The 21,800-nt window shown below is 36.6% G+C and overlaps 2 protein-coding genes across 11 annotated transcripts in view; one reads left to right on the top strand and one right to left on the bottom strand.

Annotated features, from left to right (window-relative positions):
- Nucleotides 1-3,483, top strand: part of LOC136246621 (uncharacterized) — a 63,175-nt gene extending 59,692 nt beyond the window's left edge. For all 8 annotated transcript variants that reach the window (XM_066038145.1, XM_066038147.1, XM_066038149.1 and 5 more), the window contains one exon: nucleotides 1,523-3,483. In XM_066038145.1, coding sequence (XP_065894217.1) covers nucleotides 1,523-3,384 — 1,862 coding nt within the window. In that variant the 3' untranslated portion in view covers nucleotides 3,385-3,483. The remainder of the gene's footprint in view (nucleotides 1-1,522) is intronic.
- A 1,815-nt stretch (nucleotides 3,484-5,298) lies between these two features.
- Nucleotides 5,299-21,800, bottom strand: part of LOC136246624 (uncharacterized) — an 82,055-nt gene continuing 65,553 nt past the window's right edge. For all 3 annotated transcript variants that reach the window (XM_066038155.1, XM_066038153.1, XM_066038154.1), the window contains 8 exons: nucleotides 12,130-12,283; nucleotides 11,933-12,070; nucleotides 11,357-11,684; nucleotides 11,111-11,310; nucleotides 10,464-10,592; nucleotides 10,295-10,363; nucleotides 7,604-7,672; nucleotides 5,299-5,522 (listed from right to left, as the gene is read on the bottom strand). In XM_066038155.1, the coding sequence (XP_065894227.1) occupies nucleotides 5,457-5,522; nucleotides 7,604-7,672; nucleotides 10,295-10,363; nucleotides 10,464-10,592; nucleotides 11,111-11,310; nucleotides 11,357-11,684; nucleotides 11,933-12,070; nucleotides 12,130-12,283 (1,153 nt within the window). In that variant the 3' untranslated portion in view covers nucleotides 5,299-5,456. The remainder of the gene's footprint in view (nucleotides 5,523-7,603; nucleotides 7,673-10,294; nucleotides 10,364-10,463; nucleotides 10,593-11,110; nucleotides 11,311-11,356; nucleotides 11,685-11,932; nucleotides 12,071-12,129; nucleotides 12,284-21,800) is intronic.

The raw sequence follows: 21,800 nt of genomic DNA on the forward strand, positions 1-21,800 counted from the left end.
GGCAGCTCTGTGCCGGGTGAGGACCACCATAGTTGTCACATCTGTGAGCAAGGAGATACGACACCTGTGGAGCACCTGTTAGTTTGGGATGCATACCAAACTGTGCAATATACGTAAGTAATAGTTATACCATGGGCACAAGTGCTTTGCCTGATATATACAAACTAAAGCACAAGTGACCGTAGTATAACCAATATGTTCTACTTTGACACACTCAGCCATTGCACACCTATTAGGTTTGCAGTATCTTCTATTACATAGGAAACCAAGTAAGCTGTGATTGGGGGATTGAATTTAACTAAACAAGATTTGATTGTGGGATAGAATTTTAATGCATCAACAGTAGTTTTATGGTTATTACATGTATTGTAAATACAGTAATAAAAGAAACATGATTAAAGTAATTAATCAACACCTACATTTCTGATATACATAACAGCATAGCAACTGACTTATTTATACATGTTGCTAAATCCCATCCCACAATCACATCTTATTTGGCAAAATTCAATCCACAATCACAGCTTACTTCGTTTCCTATATATGAGAAGAGACATAAAAACATTAGAAATCTGAAAGGTGTGCAATGTCTTGAGTTAGCGAGATATGTGCACTGCTTTAATGAAATACATATGCACTGTTTACAGTGTATATATCTTGTTAAGGCAGTGCGTACAATTTTACATTCTGAGCCAGTGCAATATGTGATATATGTATGCACTAGCTTTCCTTTGATCTGAGGTTTGAAAGTGATATATCTAGATATATGCAACACCTGTGGTTGAGATCAAAATCCCCATTGCTGTGGTACATAACTGATATACCACACTTTGTGGCTATGTTTACCATACATTGTGTAACTTCACACATTCCGTGAAATCCTTATCTAACTGATAAACAAATGCCTAAATCAACCAACAATTATTTACCTCAACTACTGGAACAATTTTCAATGAACTCTTGCCTCCTTTGTGGATAACTCAGTGATCACAACTAGGTGGGGCATGGCACTGCTAAGGGTCTAAAAAACCTGATCCATTGAAAATTTCTACTGATTTTGATTTCCAGGAGGCACTGTTTTACTATAATTGCTATCTATAATTGTTTCATCCACTGGGTTGTAGAATATAACAGTTATAGCACGATTACTCAGGATATGACTAACAATGCGTGCTCTCGTGAACCGTGCATATATTTTAGCCATATCCCTTGTAAGTGTGTTATAACTATAAAATGTAACACTTTGCATGGACAGATCAAGGGAATTTTTGGATATACACATCTGGGCTATTAGTTGAATTCATTACTATAATATTGTAGTATCCATATATCAGTCTTCAAGTAGATTGATTGTTTTATTAAAACAGTTTCATTGTGTTTCATTGTCCTGGAAGAATTTCTTTCTACTCTAGTATGGACACTAATAGTTCATGCTGATAAATACTTAGATATGTGTTGTACATAGATTCAGGGATAACAATCACTTCACTGCATTTACTGCAATTATTGATTCTTTACACAGATATCAAGTCTCTGCCCCTTCCAAGGCTACCACCAAACTATGTGTGTCGTCCACGGTTACTAGATGAAATGATTAGTAAATTATGTCAATCCACCATTGACCCTAATAGTTATGGAACAAGTTTAACAGTTACTGGAGCTGGTGGGTTTGGCAAGACTTCCATCGTCACTGCTTTGTGCCATCGTGTAGCAACAAAGGAACAATTTGCAGATGGTGTTGTGTTCATAGAACTAGGACCACAAGCTACTGATCCTAGTATGAAACTGAGCCAATTGTATCACTTACTAACTGGTCAATACTTAAAACAAGGCGACATCAATCATGCTGAACAGGAAATCCAACAACTGACAACTCTTTATTGTGATAATCTTCTTGTCATTATTGATGATGTATGGCATGTTGAAGATGCTGAGCCAATAGTGAAGGCATTTAGTAGCTGTAAAATAGTCCTCACTACCAGGATGAATGATATTGAAGAATACATACCTACCAAACATGTGGTTAGTGTAGGTCCAATGGAGCAAAGTGAAGCAATCTCTCTACTGACCTGTGGAGTGATTGATATTGGTCAACTGTCGCAAGAGGATATGAGCTTACTTGATGAGCTAGCTCAAGATGTTCACCTGTGGCCACTACTTCTCTCCCTTATAAGAGGGCAACTATGTCATAATTTGAAACTGCATAAATTGTGCTTTCACGACTCAATTCAAAATGTACAAACTAAATTACGCGATAAAGGACTAACAGCTTTTGACAAGAATAACATTGATAGAAGCCGTAAATACGCCGTGAAGATTTGTATAGATGTGACCTTGGACTTGCTTACTAAGTCATTATCAGATAAAATGAAGACATTAATATTCTGGACTGGAATTGGTACATCACTACAAATAGCAGTGTTACACAATCTATGGAATGTTATCAAACATGAAGCAAGAGACATTGTAGATTCACTATGGGCCTATGGCCTAGTCCAGTTTACTGATATTGTGTTACCTCCACATAATATCACACAACGTTGTGTGGAAGTTCATGCTGTCATCAGTCAATATATCATTGAGAATCTAGACCCAGATGAATACAATACTCTAGCACCAAGTGGCAGGTTAGGTACAATGGCCAATGTCACGGATGGAATAAGACAGCAATTTGCGAGATCTACTGTAGTATATAAACAGTTATCATTAAGCGCTACTGATTATTTGAAACAAAGAGTAAATGAAATACAAAATCTTACACTACCACACCATATCAAGCAGATATGTATGTTTGCAATCACTGATCCGCTTCATACTGCATCAATATTACAAGGGATACAGAAGACTCTACACACAATGACTTGTTCAGACATTTCTGTATTTTATGATGAAATTTATCTACTTATCAGCAACTGTCGCACAACATTGAAGCAAGTCCACAAATTGAGTAGAACTTTAACTCAGAATGTTCAAAAATGTCTTACTGAAAGGAATTTTCTCAAGTTACCTGAAGCAATAGAAACTTATATGAGCACATATCCTATGGGAATGGTAGCACAACAAGCAGTTACAATGCTAAAGAAGCTCATTCCATACTGTAATGTGATACTACTAGATTGTTTCGTGGAGAGTTGTGAATGGATGCATGAAATGACTCCTGATTATCATGAGATTACTCTTCTGATATTGCCTTATATCAAGGTACACGCAGAACAACTTGGACAAATTTACAAGTCTCTGAAAGTGGGATCACCTGAGATAGAAAAGATGCATAATTATTTCTTGTCTGGACATTATAGGAAACAGTTAGATTTAGTGAATGATAATTACCTCATCAAACTACAAGAAGTTGCTCCTAACAGTGTACGTAATCGAATTTCATAACCTATATAGCACATAAATAGTGCAGCTTGCATAGTATAATATTTATTATGTTTTACATAATAGTATATTTTAATGTATTTGTAAAAAAAATATCTGATTAAGGGTGAAAAACAAAAACAGTACTGGTACAAAAACTGTGCTGTCTATGCTTTTGGTAACTGATTTACTAGTGGCCTGTATGTATACCTGCATGCCTCATGATCAGGCTTTTAGCTGTAGACTTCAAATGGAGGCAGACCACAATAATTATTGGAGTCCAGAGGCGAGATTACAGGGCTGTGCTGGCTCCTTAGTGGCTGATATGTAGCAAAATCCACAGAAAAATGTCTGGCTTGTTATGATCAGGCTGTCCACCAGTAAACCACTGATTCTTGCCAAGCCAGGTCCTTCACAAAGCTGGAAACCACCATTCGAGCTCTACACACCCTGCACCCAGAAAAGACGTCTGTTAAAACCAGCCTTGAGTAGTTTGAGTAGAACTAAGGGTCAAAACTACTAGTACAATAGTGTAGCTATTCACTGGTGGTGTTAGTTTGATTTTGCCTGGTGTGTGATTTGGATAGGTTTTGTAAAATCTGGTCACGTATTATATAGGCCAAAACATGGAGAGAATAAGAAGTGCTGCAACTCTGTTTTAACTTATAAGATGCATTTTTCATTGGTGAACCCGTGCATATCAGATTAGAAGTGCCAGGCCTATTGACATCTGAACACTTGTTCCAACTATCATGATCAACTAGACAACTACAGATCTAGCAATATTAGCAAAGTGACTGTTATGCTTCCTTTTCTATGTTCAGCCTGTTAAGCATCAATACAGAAACAATATGAGTCCTCTGCAATCAATCCAGTCATAAAGATTCCCATTACAGACATAGGGAATAGATTACCACAATCGACACCTTGTGCTGTAAGCAATGATAAAAGGGGGACACAGATAAGTCCATGAAGCATACATTGCATGTACTGCTGAATGCCAAAGGTACCTGTCAGGCTGAAGCGATATTGAGCAGTGAAAAATCAAGCTTATAACCTTAGTTATTAAATTATGCTTGTCTGACAGCATCATCAGTACGTCAGGCAATCAGTAGAAAATTCCACTGAATAAATTTATATTAAATTTTGCTAGCAATATTTTGGAAGCATTTCAGGCCACACTGAAGGTGTTTTTCAACTGGGTAGTACAGTACCTAACCAATACTGCTAAGGCACCATGAAAGTATTGTGAGGCTGGTTTCTGGCCATTATGTTTTCATAAGAAGGTGCAAATCTCCATGATCCCTCCATTATCTGAATACCTGTGTACCAGTTCAATCATAGAAGTGTTCAGATAAGTGAATTTGCTCGGATAAATGAATCCCATTCATTTATATATCATATATACAGTTTCATTTAATTATTCTAATAGAATACACACTTGCTCTAATACAACATTCACCAATGACGAAATACTCTAATAAAGCAATCACTTATACTGTTTGCATAATCAATATTCAGGTAATCAAGGTGCTTACTGCTAGATATTTACAGTGTAAATATATCCAGATTTTTTATTAGAATAACACTTCGTAAAAATATATATACACTTCGTACAAAAGTTTATGACATGCATATGTATAGCAAGCAATGCAAGTAACAAATTATACCAGAACATTTTGTGCTACTGTGGTTGTGTACAGATGCAATCTGCTATACTTTTTACTTTTTTGTGTCCTTAATGTCTCTAGCTAATTACTGAAATTTGCATGTTCACCTGTGTGATGTATTGTATGTCTGCACGTTTTTATGTTTCTAAGATTGAAATGAAAGGTATAAATGAATCCCATTATAGTGTAGGAAGTCGTAAACCTCAACATGGACTTTCTTTCATAACTTTCTAATTATACATTACTGTATATTATAGGACTTACTGTATTACCGTATTACCAAACCTTTTCAAAAAAAAACACAGTAATCAATGCAAATAGCTGCTATTATGGTACATATAGCATTTACCGTACAACCATAGAAAAAAAGTTTAAAACAAAGCGTATGCATAACTATGTGAAAAATTACAAAGCACATGAAAAATGTTACTTGTTTTGCATAATGTCTAATTGCAGCAGCTGTCTTGCATTTGGACGGCAATGTACATCAACCTGTGAAATATCATGTGTTTAACTGCATTTTAGAGTACATTCCTGTTTTCACAATAAGCTGTGGAACAAATGACGTTTACACTGGTACAATTTAAACCAAATTATCTACAAAACGAATGAGGTGATTGTGGTAAACACAAATAGATGTGGTTAGGATGTACACATGCACAAGGTAGGCAAGTGATCATTATCTGTCACGTCAACACGATGCTGGCACAGCTGATATGTAGCACACAAAAATAATTTCTTTTATGGAATGTACTTAACATGTGATGCATAGGAAATTTGTTTTTTTTCTCATAACATCATCTAGCTATAGTGGGCCAGTTTCCAAGTGAACATTTTCACACAGGTGAAGTTATAAGGTTCTAAATTTCAAAGAATGCATAATATTTCAAAATCCAAGTGGATTAGAAGTGGCGGGAGATGTATCTGTATCTTCAGCTCAACTGTATCTTCATTAGAATACTTAGCAGCAGAGGCATGCAATTCTAACCCCAATTAAGCTGTTACTGGCTATTGAGATACTGTTTAGCTGTTGTTGTCACCTGCACTGTTGCATCCTGGGTAGTATCATTAAATCACATAAAGCTGAAGAAAGCAAATTTATGAATTTGAATTTATTCTTTTATATTTGACTGTGAAAAGTAGTTTTGAGCAAAACAATTTGTGTGAATGAGACACAACCATATAAACACAAGCTACAAAACACATACAGTAAGACACTGGAATGGCTACAATTACCCTACAGTAACAGAGCTTTCAACAATGTTACCATAGAAAAAATTAAATCTGTAAAGCTTTAATAACACTAACAAATTAAAATAAATGTTTGTATAATTACAGAGGAAGTACATCAAAATACAACTCTGTTTACTAAGCTACCCGTCATTGTTAGTCTTATGACTTCTAAATTTCAGTTAGTTCGCTATTCAAACATTTAACTTGCTGATTTATTGCAACAAATCAGGCCACATTCACACAGGGCCAGAGCCCAGAGATTTTGAGTGGTTCGGCCACCCATGGACTGCAATGGAGGTCATACTACTTCTTATTGATCTGATGTGATTTTTAGATCATGTGATACTCAACTGCATGTGCTAAGCACACACAGCATGCCAAGTTAGGGGGATCTGGGGGCATGCTCCCTCAGGAAAGTTTTTGAAAATAGATGCTCTGAAATGGCATCTGGAAAGCTATTTTACTTGCAAAGTCTCTTTCTCCTTAATTGTTAACATTAAGGATATATCCTGGTAATTTTGTACTACAGTGCCAATTAATTCAATTTCATTGCTAATTTTACTTTCAAAGTTTCAGTGAAAGCTTAGTTTTTTGAGATACAGAAGCCACTGGGTTTGTAACTGCTAATGCATGCATGACAAGTTCACGTGCGTGATCAATCAGCCCAATGCAGTGCAATGCAGATGACACACTGGAACTTTTGGGTGATTTGAGGACAATTAACGTAGATTTAATGGCTTAGACTAAGTAGAACAGTGGCTATATTCTATATCAAATGCTCTATTAGAGTATTGCAATGACTGTTCTATTAGAATATAATGATGACTGCTCTATTAGAGTATCTTGATTTTTTTTCAAATTCAAATAGCTGAAAAGTGGTCCAGCCAATGCCGGACCTGCCCGACTGAGGGCTCTGGCCCTGCATTCACAAGTAAAAAATGATAGTTGTATAAACTGTCAATAGCTCATAAAGCCTTGTTCATGCGATCAGTTTTTATCCTCTTGTTCCATTGTATTTTATTGCCAAACATGCAGTGTTGATCATTATCAATGCATTAACTACTAATCATGAGTATGTATTAATTTTCTCACTAGGACTACAGCATTCCAGGCCATGATAAACTGTATTACTTTTATAAACTTCTCATTAACTTACTGAATCTAGTTAAATTAAATACATCATTGAGACATTATGGAATATTATATACATGTAGCACTAGGACATGTCTTGAGCAAATTACATAGTACAGGTAGGCTTAAGCTTGGTCTCATGTTGTATTTGTCTATGATCACATTCTTGTAATATATTTTCTTATACTTGCCATGGTACTTTCTCTTACCTGAAGGCACTTGTAAACCAGGTCAACAAACTCAGGAATATCACTGTAGTACTTCTGTACTTCATTAACCTATACAATGAAGCATTGTTATATCATTGCAAAGAACTTTATTCAGCTCAACACACATACATTTTAAAATCAGTCTTATAGCCAGAAAATATATGTGTTTACTTTAATATCATATATCTCCATTTTTGTGTAATTAATTTTATAACAATTCTTTAAGTTTCAGGAAAATCTCCATAAATTTCTACATATGTGGTGAAAATGTTAATAGTTATCATGTCCACAGAAAAAGTTATTGAATTTTAAACTTTAAAATTATGGTCAAATTTGATGGGCTATAAGACTGATTTTGTCAGACTGGGTCACATATTACAGCAAAGATATTCAGCTAGATTGTGATACATATGTATTTCGTTAATATATACCTCTACTTCTAAAGCATTTTAAGTATTATACCTCAAGTAAAGAAGAAATAAAAGACAGCAATAGCTACAGTGAAAAATCTCGTTAATAGGGCCACCTGTGGGACCCACTATAAGTGGCCCTATTAGTGAGGTTGGCTTATTACTGAAAACCTCATTAATGCAACCACAAAGTAAAGTGGCATTATCAAGACTTTTAACAAACGAACACCTAGCTGTGACAGAAATTTGCAATCAGTTACTATGACTACAATCACAGTAAAAGTAGGAATATATTTCCAACATTTCTTGAGTCACAATGACTGATAAAAGCATAAAGAATATTACCAAAATAATAGGTATGGCTTTTCACAGGTAAATTAGGCACTTACAAGAGCAGCAACTATCTTGAATGCCTACCCAGCTGCCCTTTTATTGAGCAGAGAAGTTTTTGATGTGTCTCCTGGGTAGATCAATCTGTATGGAAGCAAATCATAAGCCATCAGTACCTTCACTGACTGCAAAGCGTTTAAATGACTTGCCTACATGTGTAATTGTTTACACACTGGGAAACACTGGGAAAGTTTCTGTACATCTCAGATACCCCTTTCCAAATCTCCACTTCCATAGTCAAATGACTCACATGACCACTAGAAGCTTACATTCCCAATGTAGTATAAACGCAAATTGCTTATAAACAAGACAAAGTCCTATCCCAGATGTCACACTTTTGCAAAGTGGGGTGGCCAGAGAAAAAGCCAAATGATCCTACAGCTAAATTTTTGCTTCTAAGAGGTGAACTTTCTCTTTATGAAGGTTTGTTACTTCGTGGACAGAGAATTGTGATTCCATCAGATCTTAGAGAAGACACTCTACAAAGGTTACATGAAGGGCATCAAGGAATTGTCAAATGTTGTATTCAGGCACATGAACATCAGTTGATACCTGCTGTGAAAATTTTAAGATTATTACAGAGCCAATGATTCCCACAGAATTACCCAAGGAGAAAGTCGCTTCTGAACTGGAAGGTATTCCTTATACATATTATCATTCTTGATTACTTTTCTAGCTACATAGAAATTCTCAAGTTGACTACTACAGAACTGTTAAAGCCTGCTCAATAACTGCACTGATCCACACTTGGCTCTATTGTCATACAGGACTACACACTCGCCATTTTGCAGCTACCCACCTGCACAATTGTTAATGTGAAGGTATTTGCGTTCGCCTGTCCAAATGTCAGAGCAAGTGCTTACCCCACAGTAGCCAGATTTGGCTGAATTTTGTCAAGTTGATGACCAATACAAGCAAAAACTGAAGAAACAATTTGACAGACACCATCAGGTCTATGAGCTGCCAGTGTTAGATGACAACATTCTGTATATATATTGAGTGGAAACAATACACCTACAACTCCAAGTAGTGTACACAGTAGCTCAAACAGCTGGTCAATGGACATACCAAGTACAAACACCTACTGGAATAACTCTACATAATTGCAGCTTATAGCAAGAAAGACATGTGGAACCTGATGAACAGTTACCAGACAGTGTTGTCAGAAAGTACAAGTTCAGAAACAGAGAGGAGTCAGAGAACAGTATTTCAAAGAAGCCTGATCCTTACAATGTCAAAGACAAGAACTGCTATTAAGTTTACTGTGAAACTCAACTTATAAATGGGAGACGTAGTGTAATGTAATAATTGATTATGATTGTGTAATGTACTGCTATATATCATGTACATATGCATGTACAATGATTCATCCTAACAAACGTCTAATAGTACAGTAAGAATATCTGTGTCATTTGTGCACCATTAAGTAAATGTGAATTATACGAGTTTGTATGCAGTGTAGTAAAATGTACTGTGACTTATAGTAGTCATTCCAGCCTTCTTGCTGGCAAACAAGGGTTTATATGTGCAAGCGACACTACACCTTTATGTTACAGTTGATGGTAACACAATGAGACAATTTTTGAGACAATTTTTACCTCCAGACACTGTTGCATTCACGACTTATATAAATAAGCACTTATAGTTTATTTTCAGCATACTATAGTTATGTATAAATTTATTGTTCTGCTGCCTGTTGTTTTTGTTCATTATAATTTCAGGAGTTTAATGTTCAACAGAAAAGCTGAAACTTAAACAGCCCATTGGTTTATCCTTCTAAACAGTAATGAAGTCATTAAATTTTAGATTTTCACTCAGTTGATCACAGATATAGTTACTTAACAATAGGAGGCAAGTGTATTATACTGCATTTTAAAATGAGCAGATTTACTTTAATAATTTTGTGGTAAAGCTCCTTAGAGTATGGCTGTTCTTGTGCAGAAAGTAGCAGTGCAGCTTCCTACAGGCAAAAAAACAAAAAACAAGTCTTGGTTAAGCAGTACAAATAATGCCAAAATTGACAAATACACACCATTTTACTAAACTCCATCTGTACTTACCCCCCTTTGTTTCAGTGGACCATTTTTACCAATCAACATATTGAGCAGCAAACATCCAAAGGACCATATATCCACAGCAGTGGTATACAGGACTTCATATGGTCCAGATATCACCAGATGCATAGATACCTAAAGTGTAGTAAATATGGTTAAATGCAAGGCCATTTTTCAGCTTAAAAACACATACTACAATCATGATTCATGAACATTGGGTTGCCTGTACACTTCATTTACTAAGTAAGGTTATTTTACAATTAATTAAAATCCTGACATTACAAATGCTCATACAACAGAAAGGCCAAATGAATGACAACAACTAGTACTATCATAGTATATCACGGCAGAAATAAAAATAGCTTCATATTATATTATGGCTTTAATAATTACTTTGAAAGTTCTGATGCTGGAATTATTACCTATCCATTAAGCACTTGTATGTATTTTCATAAATTTTTTTGCTTCATGTTAGTGGTGAGAAATTAAGCACCTTACTACATTGTATGGTATACGTAGTACCAGTAAACTCATTGACGTATGGTAAGTAAGTGTGTTAAAGTACATCACAATTACTAGTAACTGTAAGCCCTCAATAGTCACTTGACTACAAGTTCAGTAAGGCAAGTCCCCATACAACATGTATAACATACTTCAGGTGCTCTATATCCCATAGTCCCTAATGGTAACACACTGGCATAACGAATCATCTGATGTGGCTCAATCTTCAGCCCAAAACCCGGTACAATTGTAGAGGAATCAAAATCACCCAACTTGACCACATATTTTTGAGGGCATGAGCACATCAGTGGCTTAGTACATGGACACTTCATCTTCAACAGTATGTTACTGGCTAAAAGGCAAAAGTAATGATTAATATTTACAATAGAGTCCTATACCTTTCACGTCCCTGTGCACCAGTCCTAAATTGTGCATGTATTCCAATGCTTTCAGTAAGGACTTTAGGATGTACTTTATATTAACAACAACTACCTCCCAAATGTTACGTTGCTCAACAAGTTGCATCTTGAGGTGTTTGAGGCAGCCATGTTGTTTGGTGGAGATAACACTTCGTAGGTCCATGTCACATTTAGGCATGAAGCAGAAGGCATAAAACTTTCCCCTGTGTCGTTCATGTTCCTCTCCAACTAATACAGCATCAAGGTTGAGCAAATTTGGATGATCAAGTTGGGAATGTATTCTTATCTCATTTGCCCTGTATACAGTCTAGAATGTGCACACACAAAATAGTAGTGTACTTGGTTGTTATTTATACAGTCAATAGCTTTTAAGTTTAGTTAACTAAAAGAAGCTGTTCATAAGAATTCTTTCACTTAAGCATAAAATAAACCGTTAATAAATGTGTATTGCCACCACTTGTCCATAAATGAATGGTATTACATACTTAACATAAAAAATCTAAGAGTAGACCCTATCACTTAACAATATGTCATTTACATTTTCCCATGCATTACCTTTTTCACAGCATATTCCTTGCCACTGTGAAAGATTAAGAAGACGAACCCATTTCCTCCCTTGCCAACTTTTATTGCTGTGGCTTTTCTACTTGGCAATGGATATTTCATACTGCCAGAAAATCTAGTGAGGTCACTCTAAATGAAACAAAGTACTCCATCAATATTAACAGTGATAATACTATTAAATTACTTACAGAGAATACTATATATCCTGCTCTGTTCACGTTTAGTGGAAAATGTTTGCGTTCAGTTACAGCACCTCCATCCTTTTCAGCTTCAGATTCTGCAGCAATACTAGCAGCTTGTGATTGTTGGGCTGCTGTGATATCTTCATTGGTAGCATGAATTCTATTAAATTATTTGTATCACAGTTGTACCATAAAGTACCTAACTTTAAAACAAATTTCAAGCTACTAATTGTAAACCCTGACAGGTCATGATACATTTACAGCAAGTTAAACCATAGTTGGCTGTAAATCTACCAAGGCCTTGATGTGAAAGCGGTATTCACTATAAAGATTCAGGCAAAAAATCAATTGTGGGCATATACAATTGCTCACGTCATGTAAACCATGCATGTGATTTTGCATACTACAGCATTTAGACAGAGACAGTTTGTTGCCCTTGAATAAGAAGTGTCACCAAAAGGTGATAACCAGTGCTATAGGCTATTCACATGCATTTTGTCACATTTACAAATATAAACCATGCCCACTTTTTGAGTAACATGAGGTTTCGATCTACAACAAAGCTTACCCTTCTATGTGCTCAGTCTTTAAATGTTATAGCAGCTACAGTATACAACAGTTGTAAAAACTTAACTTAGATAGTCATAAAATTTCCTTGTTCGTGTTAACAAACAAAGTTAGAACGTAACTTGCTGCTGGCCCATAATTGAATTTTAAAAGGATGTCTATATAATAAATCCAAAGGTTGCCCTCATAATATTGGCTTGGGTAATTGGTTGTCCGCAGTTTTGGGAGTAACGCATTACATAAGTAACACGCTACGTAATATTATTACTTTTGTGGTGAAAAAGTAATAAAACGAAATATGCTATGAAAACAGGTAATATAACTCAAGTTACTTCACATACAAATGTAATGCGTTACCTAAGTAATATAGTTACTGTAACGAGTCTAATATTACGTAATATTATTACTACAAGTAACGAAGTTACTAATCTTGTTAGTTATCTTCTGAGTAACGCATATAGCCACAACGAAGTAATGAAGCCTACTGAATGAGGCTTATTCACCAGCTTCTTACTTATAACCAAGATTTGCACATTGTCCAACAACGCAATCATGTCACATGATAAAGTGGTAGTTTCACACGTGACAGCTTAAGGCTGTGGACACAAAGTAATATAATATGTAATATCATTATAGTTACTTTATTTTATGGGTAATATGTAACTGTAACTAAATAGTTCAGTTGCAAGTAATATGTAATATGTAACTAGTTACTTTTACAAAGTAACTTGCCCAACACTGGTTGTCCACATTCAGCATGATACATATCAGACTGAGTTGTATCGCATGTCCTCATGATTTAGTTAATATATACACCCACACTCTGCTGCCCTTGAACTTCAGTGTACATATCAGGCAAATCATCCAGGTCCACAATACTACTAACACCGTATAGTAGTGATCGTGAAGGTTTAATAAGCTTTCTTGTCCATAAATATCACCCAAAACCTAGCCTCACTTTTTCTTCATAACAGCTTGGTGGTATTGGTTATAAATTAAGCCCAAAATTGCCTTCGGAGCAACTCCAAACCATTTCAAGAAGTCCTGTTGAACTAATTTTTCTCTCAACTGCTGCCTGACTGCCTGATGCTTACAGTCAAGTATAACTCCAATTGCTACATGGTTGATTTCACTGCTAGACATCACTTCACTTTGTAATATACCTTTTTGCTCATTACAGCAGCTACAGTGCATGCATCAGGGCATACCTCTGTGTCCCATTTCTTTCTCCATTACCATGTAGATGTTTATTTGCGGTAACATGTGATGACATCAGTGCAACTAACTGTCACAAATATTGCCGTAGTTTCGTTAGTGACTGGATTAATTGCAGAAGCTCTCCTTGTAATGTTCCTCATTTGTGAGGCAGTATAAGAAGTAGAACATACCTGAAACAAAGTGGAATGACCACTTTTCCTCTCAGTATTGATAGTCAGGGTGAGCATTTGGTGGCAATTTTCCTGCTGATTGGGCAGATTGCCGAAGTAATTCTCATATTGTTCTACATTTGTAATGCTGTATACTGAGTGGTACAAAACCGAAAACAAATGAGATGGCCACATCATTAGCCAGGGAAATTGATAGTTGGGAGATACACATTTAGTAGGTTGATGATTTTTTAAAGTATGTCTGGCCAGCACCATTTGCTCCTTTGATGCAATAATGCATTGGTTCACCAGCTATAAATTATTACAGAGAAAGTAAACAAACAAAACTGTGTAGGGAGCAAAGGAGGTCATTTACAGCTGGCACCTGCAAGGTTATTCATCCCTCTTTCAGTCATGGCTATACTATTAAGTAGCAATTAAAGGTCTAACAAAAATTTTGGTCTGGAGCAAAAATTGATCTGGCCGGACTATTTTCAGTCAACCAAATTTAGTCCAGCAGGACCATTTTTTAGCATCCAAAATTGGTCCGACCTGACCAAAATTGTTCCAGCCCAAATTTGGTTGGCCACATACACCCCTGACCACTTGGAACAATTTTGGTCGAGCCCAGGTAAAATTGGTCCAGGTGGACCACCAACGCATGCAGCCAATGATGCATAACTAAGTTGTTTGTGACGCATCACTGCAGCTGACTTAGCTATAGCTATTCTCATTTATGAATCCCAAAAAATTAGCATTGTAGGCATAATCACTGCATGGATTTGTGCTAAAGGTTATCCAACAAGGGCACGGATCACTGCATGGGATCAGCTAGCTGCATTGGAGGTGCATAAGATCGAGATACTCTAACAGAGCAGTCACTTATAACATTCATCAGCAGGTACTGATCCAGAGACAAATCAAGGTGGGTGGCTGGCCCAGATTTAAGTTGAGAGTCCTGAATGTCTTAATATTTAAGAGCTGACACTGTTAATGTTTAGCTTGTACAGTGAAGCACACAGTAGCATGATAGCTCTTGTTCACATATAATGTCTGATCATGAGTTAACTCTAATGGTTAGAACAATGCACCTGTAACACCTGCATGTGTACATACTGCACATTCCTCTCTTTTGTATGTGATATGTAGGAGATGATAGCTTAGGTTAGCTCCATTAAATAACTAAATGTGAACTATCATCTCCCACTGATTACATGTTCCTATACTGGTATAAACATTTCCTTAAAATTATAGCTATAATATTCCCTGATGTTTTTCATTACTTAACCAACTTTAAAATTTCACCTGTGCACATTCCTCTCTGTTCTATGTGATATGTAGGAGATGATAGTTTAGGTTTGCTCCATTTAATACATAAAATCTCCTACTGACCACATGCCCCACAGGAAACACTACATTAAAGGTTATAGTAAGAATATTCCCTGTATGTCTACTTAAAATGTTTTACTAAATGGTCACATTAATATTATGCCACAGCCCTATGGGGTGACTTGCCAGCAATTATAAAAGATGTAAATGTAAAGCAGACCCCATTTGTTCCTTCAAGAACTACTCTGCCTGGTAATGGCTAACACTCTTCATTATCATCAATGCATACTGTAGGGTGATAGACTGGGTATAGTATTGGAACCTGATTGGCATGCACTATATTGGACTTAGTTCATATTGACATATGCAAATAATTTGTTAATAACAAGAGTATTCATGATTAGTATTAATATCATTTTAACATGTCTGAGTGGCTGCAAGACCATGTATAGCTATAGCTATGCCATGACATTTAGTTTCTAGCTACTAATATGCATTTTCTGTAAATCAGCTCAGGAAACAAAACTAAGCTACTTGTAATAAAATAGTATACAGGCCATGCAGTGGTTCCTGACACCAAATATTTACCATTCTACCTTATACTCATGGCCATGGAATAATACTTCATGGCCATGACATTTAGTTTCTAGCTACTAATATGCATTTTCCGTAAATCGTCTCAGGAAACGAAACTAAGCTTCAAAATAATACTTCATGGCGAAAATAATACTAAACGAAAATAAAACTAAAAATAAAACTAAAACTAAAATAAAACTAAACGAAAATAATACTTCATGGCCATGAGTATAAGGTAGAATGGCACCAAATTCACCTAAATTGGTGCCATTCTACCTTATACTCAGGAAACGAAACTAAGCTACTCGTAATATTATAGTATGCAGGCCATGCAGTGGTTCCTGACACCAAATATTTACCATTCTACCTTATACTCATGGCCATGGAATAATACTTCACTGCCGCATTAGTATACATAGCTACATATGCTAATGACTGCTGAATCATATTGTAGAATTTTCACTTTACCGGAACACTTTTGGACAGGCTTTAACAATTTTAGATGCCAAAAACAGTCTGACTAAACTTTGTCAACCAAACTCAGTCCAGCTGGACCAGTTTTAGTATCCGAAATTGGTCCAGCTGGACCAATTTTCCCGTGACAGGTCACCTGCAGGTGTAGTAGATAGCTTCCCTTGCTTCATTGCTTATATTATTTCTATGATCCCTTCTCAAATACAAATTTCTTACTCTTGCTACTTATATACTTTTACCAGCCATAGGTACTGTTTGTCTCTATAAATTATCACTATTATGTTTTGTGTGATTGAAGCCCCTTACAAAGGTAAACTCTGCAATAGCTATAAAATTATTATTCTGCTAGATAACAGGCCAACACGAAGCCTTAGCATGACATAAACCACCTTTATTGCAGCAGTATTAGGAGTAGAATATCTTAGTAAATGAGGTTGCCATTATAGGCTTCAATTCACCTCTATTTTATGTATGTTATTCTCTTGCCATGTATATAGTTACAAAACAACTTGTAACAAATCAAGCCAACAGAACATCTAATCCAAAACAGCCCAGCTGTAAAAAAAGAGTGTGGCCCTCAGAAAGGCTATGGTGAAAAAAGATGTGAAATCCAAGGTAGCGGCCAAGAAATGGCTGTGATGGTAGGTTAATGGTAAAAATTTTAATAACAACAATTCAGGTGAATTTGGTGCCGCTTGGTCTTGGCACAAAATTCACCTGAATTGTTGTTATTAAAATTTTTACCATTAACCTACCATCACAGCCATTTCTTGTGGATTTCACATCTTTTTTCACCATAGCCTTTCTGAGGGCCACACTCTTTTTTTACAGCTTGGCTGTTTTGGATTAGATTTCACTTCTTTTTGTATTTGTATACCCCAAAGGGCTTTTTAACCTATCATTTTTTTCTTTACCAAAGGAAGAAGAAAAGATGAAGCAGGGTGATTTCTTTGTAGCTGAACTGTCTACAAGGTGATCCTTCTAGCTGATCTCTCTACCAGATGACTTGTTTGTAGCTGAATTCTCTACAGGGTGATTTGTTTGCAGCTGAACTCTCTACAGGGTAGTTTCTTTGTAGCTGAACTCTCTACAATGTAACTTCTTCTAGCTGAACTCTCTACAGGGTGACCTGTTTCTAGCTGATCTCTCTACAGGGTGACTTGTTTCTAACTGAACTCTCTACAGGTGATTTGTTTGCAGCTGAACTCTCTACAGGGTAGTTTCTTTGTAGCTGAACTCTCTACAATGTAACTTCTTCTAGCTGAACTCTCTACAGGGTGACCTGTTTCTAGCTGATCTCTGTACAGGGTGACTTGTTTCTAACTGAACTCTCTACAGGTGATTTGTTTGCAGCTGAACTCTCTACATGGTGGTTTCTTTGTAGCTGAACTCTCTACAAGGTGACTTATTCTAGCTGATCTCTCTACAGGTTGACTTGTTTCTAACTGAACTTACTACAGGGTGATCTGTTCATAGCGGAACTTTCTACTGGGTGATTTGTTTGCAGCTGAACTCTCTACACGATGGTTTCTTTGTAAGGCCAATGAAACTTGATTAGCAGTTTCGCGTCATCGCCCACATGCTTTTGATACACCCGTATGGAATTTCATTATTGGTATTTCAGATCGAAATACTCTAATAGAGCAGTCACTTTTACTCTAATGGATCAATCAGCTATACTCTAATGGAAAAATCACTTGTTATATGGATTAGTAATGTACTTTAGTTATTTATTGCAAGAGTAATCAATGTAGATCTCACTTTTTTAGGCAGAAATCTTCATATTTGGGATGTGTGTTGTACTTTTGGAAAATAATGAGTAATGAATAATAACCACCCTCCTGCATGAAATTTTCAAAAATTTGAGCGAGAAACTGGTCATCAAGTTTCATTGGCCTAACTGAACTCTCTACAAGGTAACTTCTTCTAGCTGATCTCTCTACAGGGCAATTTGTTTGTAGCTGAATCATAGGCGGCGGAAAGGGGGGCTAGGGGGCTGAAGCCCCTCTCAGAAGGATATCACACCGAAATCATCTTTCTTGGAGTTGGGCTGAAAACCGTGATAAAGATCGAGATACTCTAATAGAGCAGTCACTCTAATAAAGTAGTCAGTGTGTAGCGAGCTATGTAAGGATTTTTATGTAGTGTATCAGCTAGAAATGGGGTAGCTGGTGAGGTGGAAAGCTCTTGTCAATTGGTTGTGACCTTTTTTTTTTGGTCTCACCTTACCAAACTATAGAAATAAGTCTGGATCAGCCCAGCCCCCCCCCCCCCCCCCCTCATATCAAGTACTTCCTCCGCCGCTGAGCTGAATTCTCTACAGGGTGATCTGAACTCTCTACATGATGGTTTCTTTGTAGCTGAACTCTCTATTAGGTATCTTCTTCTAGCTGATCTGATTACAGGATGATTTGCTTGTGGCTGAATTCCCTACAGAATAACTTGCAATGTAATATAATTGAGTAAATTATAAACGCAGCTGAATTCTTTATTAGGGTGACTGTTCTATTAGAGTATCTCGATCTCGCATTTGCTAGGTGGGGACTATTCTACGGAACGGAACGGAACGGAACGGAACGGAATGATGGACTAAACTGCGGAACGGAATGCTTTCTCAGATTGAAGCTTGCAGCTTACCATTGCTGTACAAGTTACCAGTGGCACTTTCAGCAGGTAATCAAACGTACCCCAAGAAAGATAAAACGAATTTAAGGATCGATTGTGGGTTCTTGTTGGTTGTCATTAGTAACGAAGTACTAATTGTGGGAATAGCTGACTCAGTGATTTCATCTTCGGATATATCAAGTAGGGAACTTAATGCATGACTTTTTTTTACTAGTATGTGAGTTATTTTTACTTACTTGACTTTAGAATGTACAGTCTGAGGCCCAGCCTTTCTAATCGGCATAAATCAGTATGTGTATAGCTACACTACAAAGGAAACAAGTATGGTGACAAGCTGAATCAACTCAGTCTAAGTAGAATCTAAAGGAATTTTGTGCAGTGTGTGAGGAGCAAACATTCAGATACCTCAAGGAGGCTATATTGTGTGAACATCAATGATTCATTAACAGAGTAGTGGACTATTGTCAGATATCTCAGCCTGAGTACTGAGTTGAATTCTGGATGGGGTCTATTTTACAGAATGGAGTGCTTTCTGAATCAACTTGCAGCTTGGCTAGCTGCTATCATTACTGAAATTGCATTTTATCAGTGGAACCTCCAGGAAAATGGAATAGGATAATTATAAAACATTAATTAAGTGATTGTTTAGGTAATCATGACTTTATTCAGTCTAATAAACAGAATATATGGTTGATTGAGTGAGGTATCACTTTCAGAATGTTCAGACGACCAGTGATGAGATGCATGGATTCATTGAATTTTTGTTGTGGTTGGAGACATTAAATATCCAAAAGCAAACTGACTGTATAATATTAATTCACTTTCTTTATATTTTCTCAATTTTGAGCCTGTATACAAATAATTGAATTTTCCTTGTCAATAGAAATCCTAAGATGGGAGAGAAACTTATCTTCGTTTACCTATACTGTACAACCAAGAGTTCGTAATACTGATTTGTATGGGGGAGAGTGTCTAACTCTCAGTATGGCCTGTACAAACACCCTGTGTAAAGTTCACCTTTCATCAAATCAACACCTTTACTGGGGGATAGAAAACTGTTGATTAGAGTTGCTGAAGAAGGTAAAGCCTTTGTTCTGAAATAAGGCCGAGGTGTTACTTTAAGCAGGGTGTTTGGTGAATGCATTCAAGTTAGACACTCCCCACCTTATTATGAACTCTTGGTACAACTTCAAAGGAAATGAAGAAAGCATACAGATGAATCAATAAAATCACTACAGTAAGGTGAATTACAGACTAGCGAGATCTTGGTTAATTAATGACAGTGGTTGGAGATTAAGTGTGGTAGCTTCTTGCTCTTGAATATGTTGCAAAGTGGAAGTACAAATCAAAATGGGATATCAATTTCATTATGAAAAATTTGTATACATAAATAATCTAGCATTACTATTTCATTTGTCCTCCACTTAAACATGCTACAACAGTACTAGTGTCAGTAAATTGGCAGTGAGTCTACCTTGAAATCTCAACTCTAGAGTAGATCCAACACAGGACAGCCCGCACTGTAACAAATACATGTGATCCCATTGTAATTTCATGGACCAGCTGGACTGGGAATCGCTTGAAAATAGACGAACAAATTTAACCTGTTTTGTTTGAAGTGAAGAATGTGAAATGTTACACTTAAGAAATCCTAGGATTCTTAGGTGGTATGTAATTAATGTAAGTGTTCCATTTCAGGTCTGACTAGATACATTGAAATTACACACACATCCTGGTCCAAATCACGTTTGCCTGGTGGCTACGGGCATGGTTTCACATGCGGCTTATAATAGAGATTTGGCTGATCTTGGAGTTTTGACATTTAGCCTGATTCAAGGCTAGCAGTCAGACACATCCTTGAATTGTGCAACAGATAAAATCAGCTCACTATTGAATACGGCATTAGTCCACTGCACCAGCTGTTAATATATAAATAACTCCATGCATACACTTCAGTGATGTTTGCAGAATATACCCTCCTTGCGGTCTGCCAAAATATTTGCTCCTCACACACTGCACAAAATTCTTCAAGTTTTAATTCAGCTGGCTCTTTCCTGTTACCAGTATCTTCCTGCTTGCTTTATTTATACACTGACTTATGACTTGAAAGACCGGCCCAGACTGTTTTGTAAAGTCTAAATAAGAAAAACAGCTCACATAAAGTTCCCTTCCGTATGGATGAACATCACTGATACAGCTCATCCCACAATAATACTTCGTTACTAATGACAACCAACAAAAACCCACAATCGATCCGTTAATTCTTTTTATCTTATGTTTAATCACCCACTGGAGATGCCACTGCTAACTTATAAGGGAAGTTTCAGCAATGGTAAGTTGCAAGCTTCAGTTTGAGAAAGCGTTCCGTTCCGTGGTTTAGTCCATCATTCCGTTCCGTTCCGTTCCGTTCCGTTCCGTTCCGTTCCGTAGAATAGTCCCCACCCATTTGCTACACGTAGTTGCCTTTCGAATCACAACTCAGTGGTTTGTAATCCGATTCTTCTGTACTACTGCAAGGACTTTCTATGATGATTATTCCAGCTACATACTGATTTTCAGCTCGTTGTTCTAAGCGGTTTGCCTGGTAGACACGAAAACTAATAGTTTTTTTATTCATAAAAATCGATCGCGTAATTTTGACAAAGGTTGGGTTTTGTGTTATATCTCCATGGTCTTTATCCCGATTCCTTTCAAACTACAAAAAGACACTCCTACGATGGTTGCTCCATCTACATATCA

The sequence above is a fragment of the Dysidea avara genome, chromosome 2, assembly GCF_963678975.1.
Source record: "Dysidea avara chromosome 2, odDysAvar1.4, whole genome shotgun sequence".
Taxonomy (NCBI): Eukaryota; Metazoa; Porifera; class Demospongiae; order Dictyoceratida; family Dysideidae; genus Dysidea; species Dysidea avara.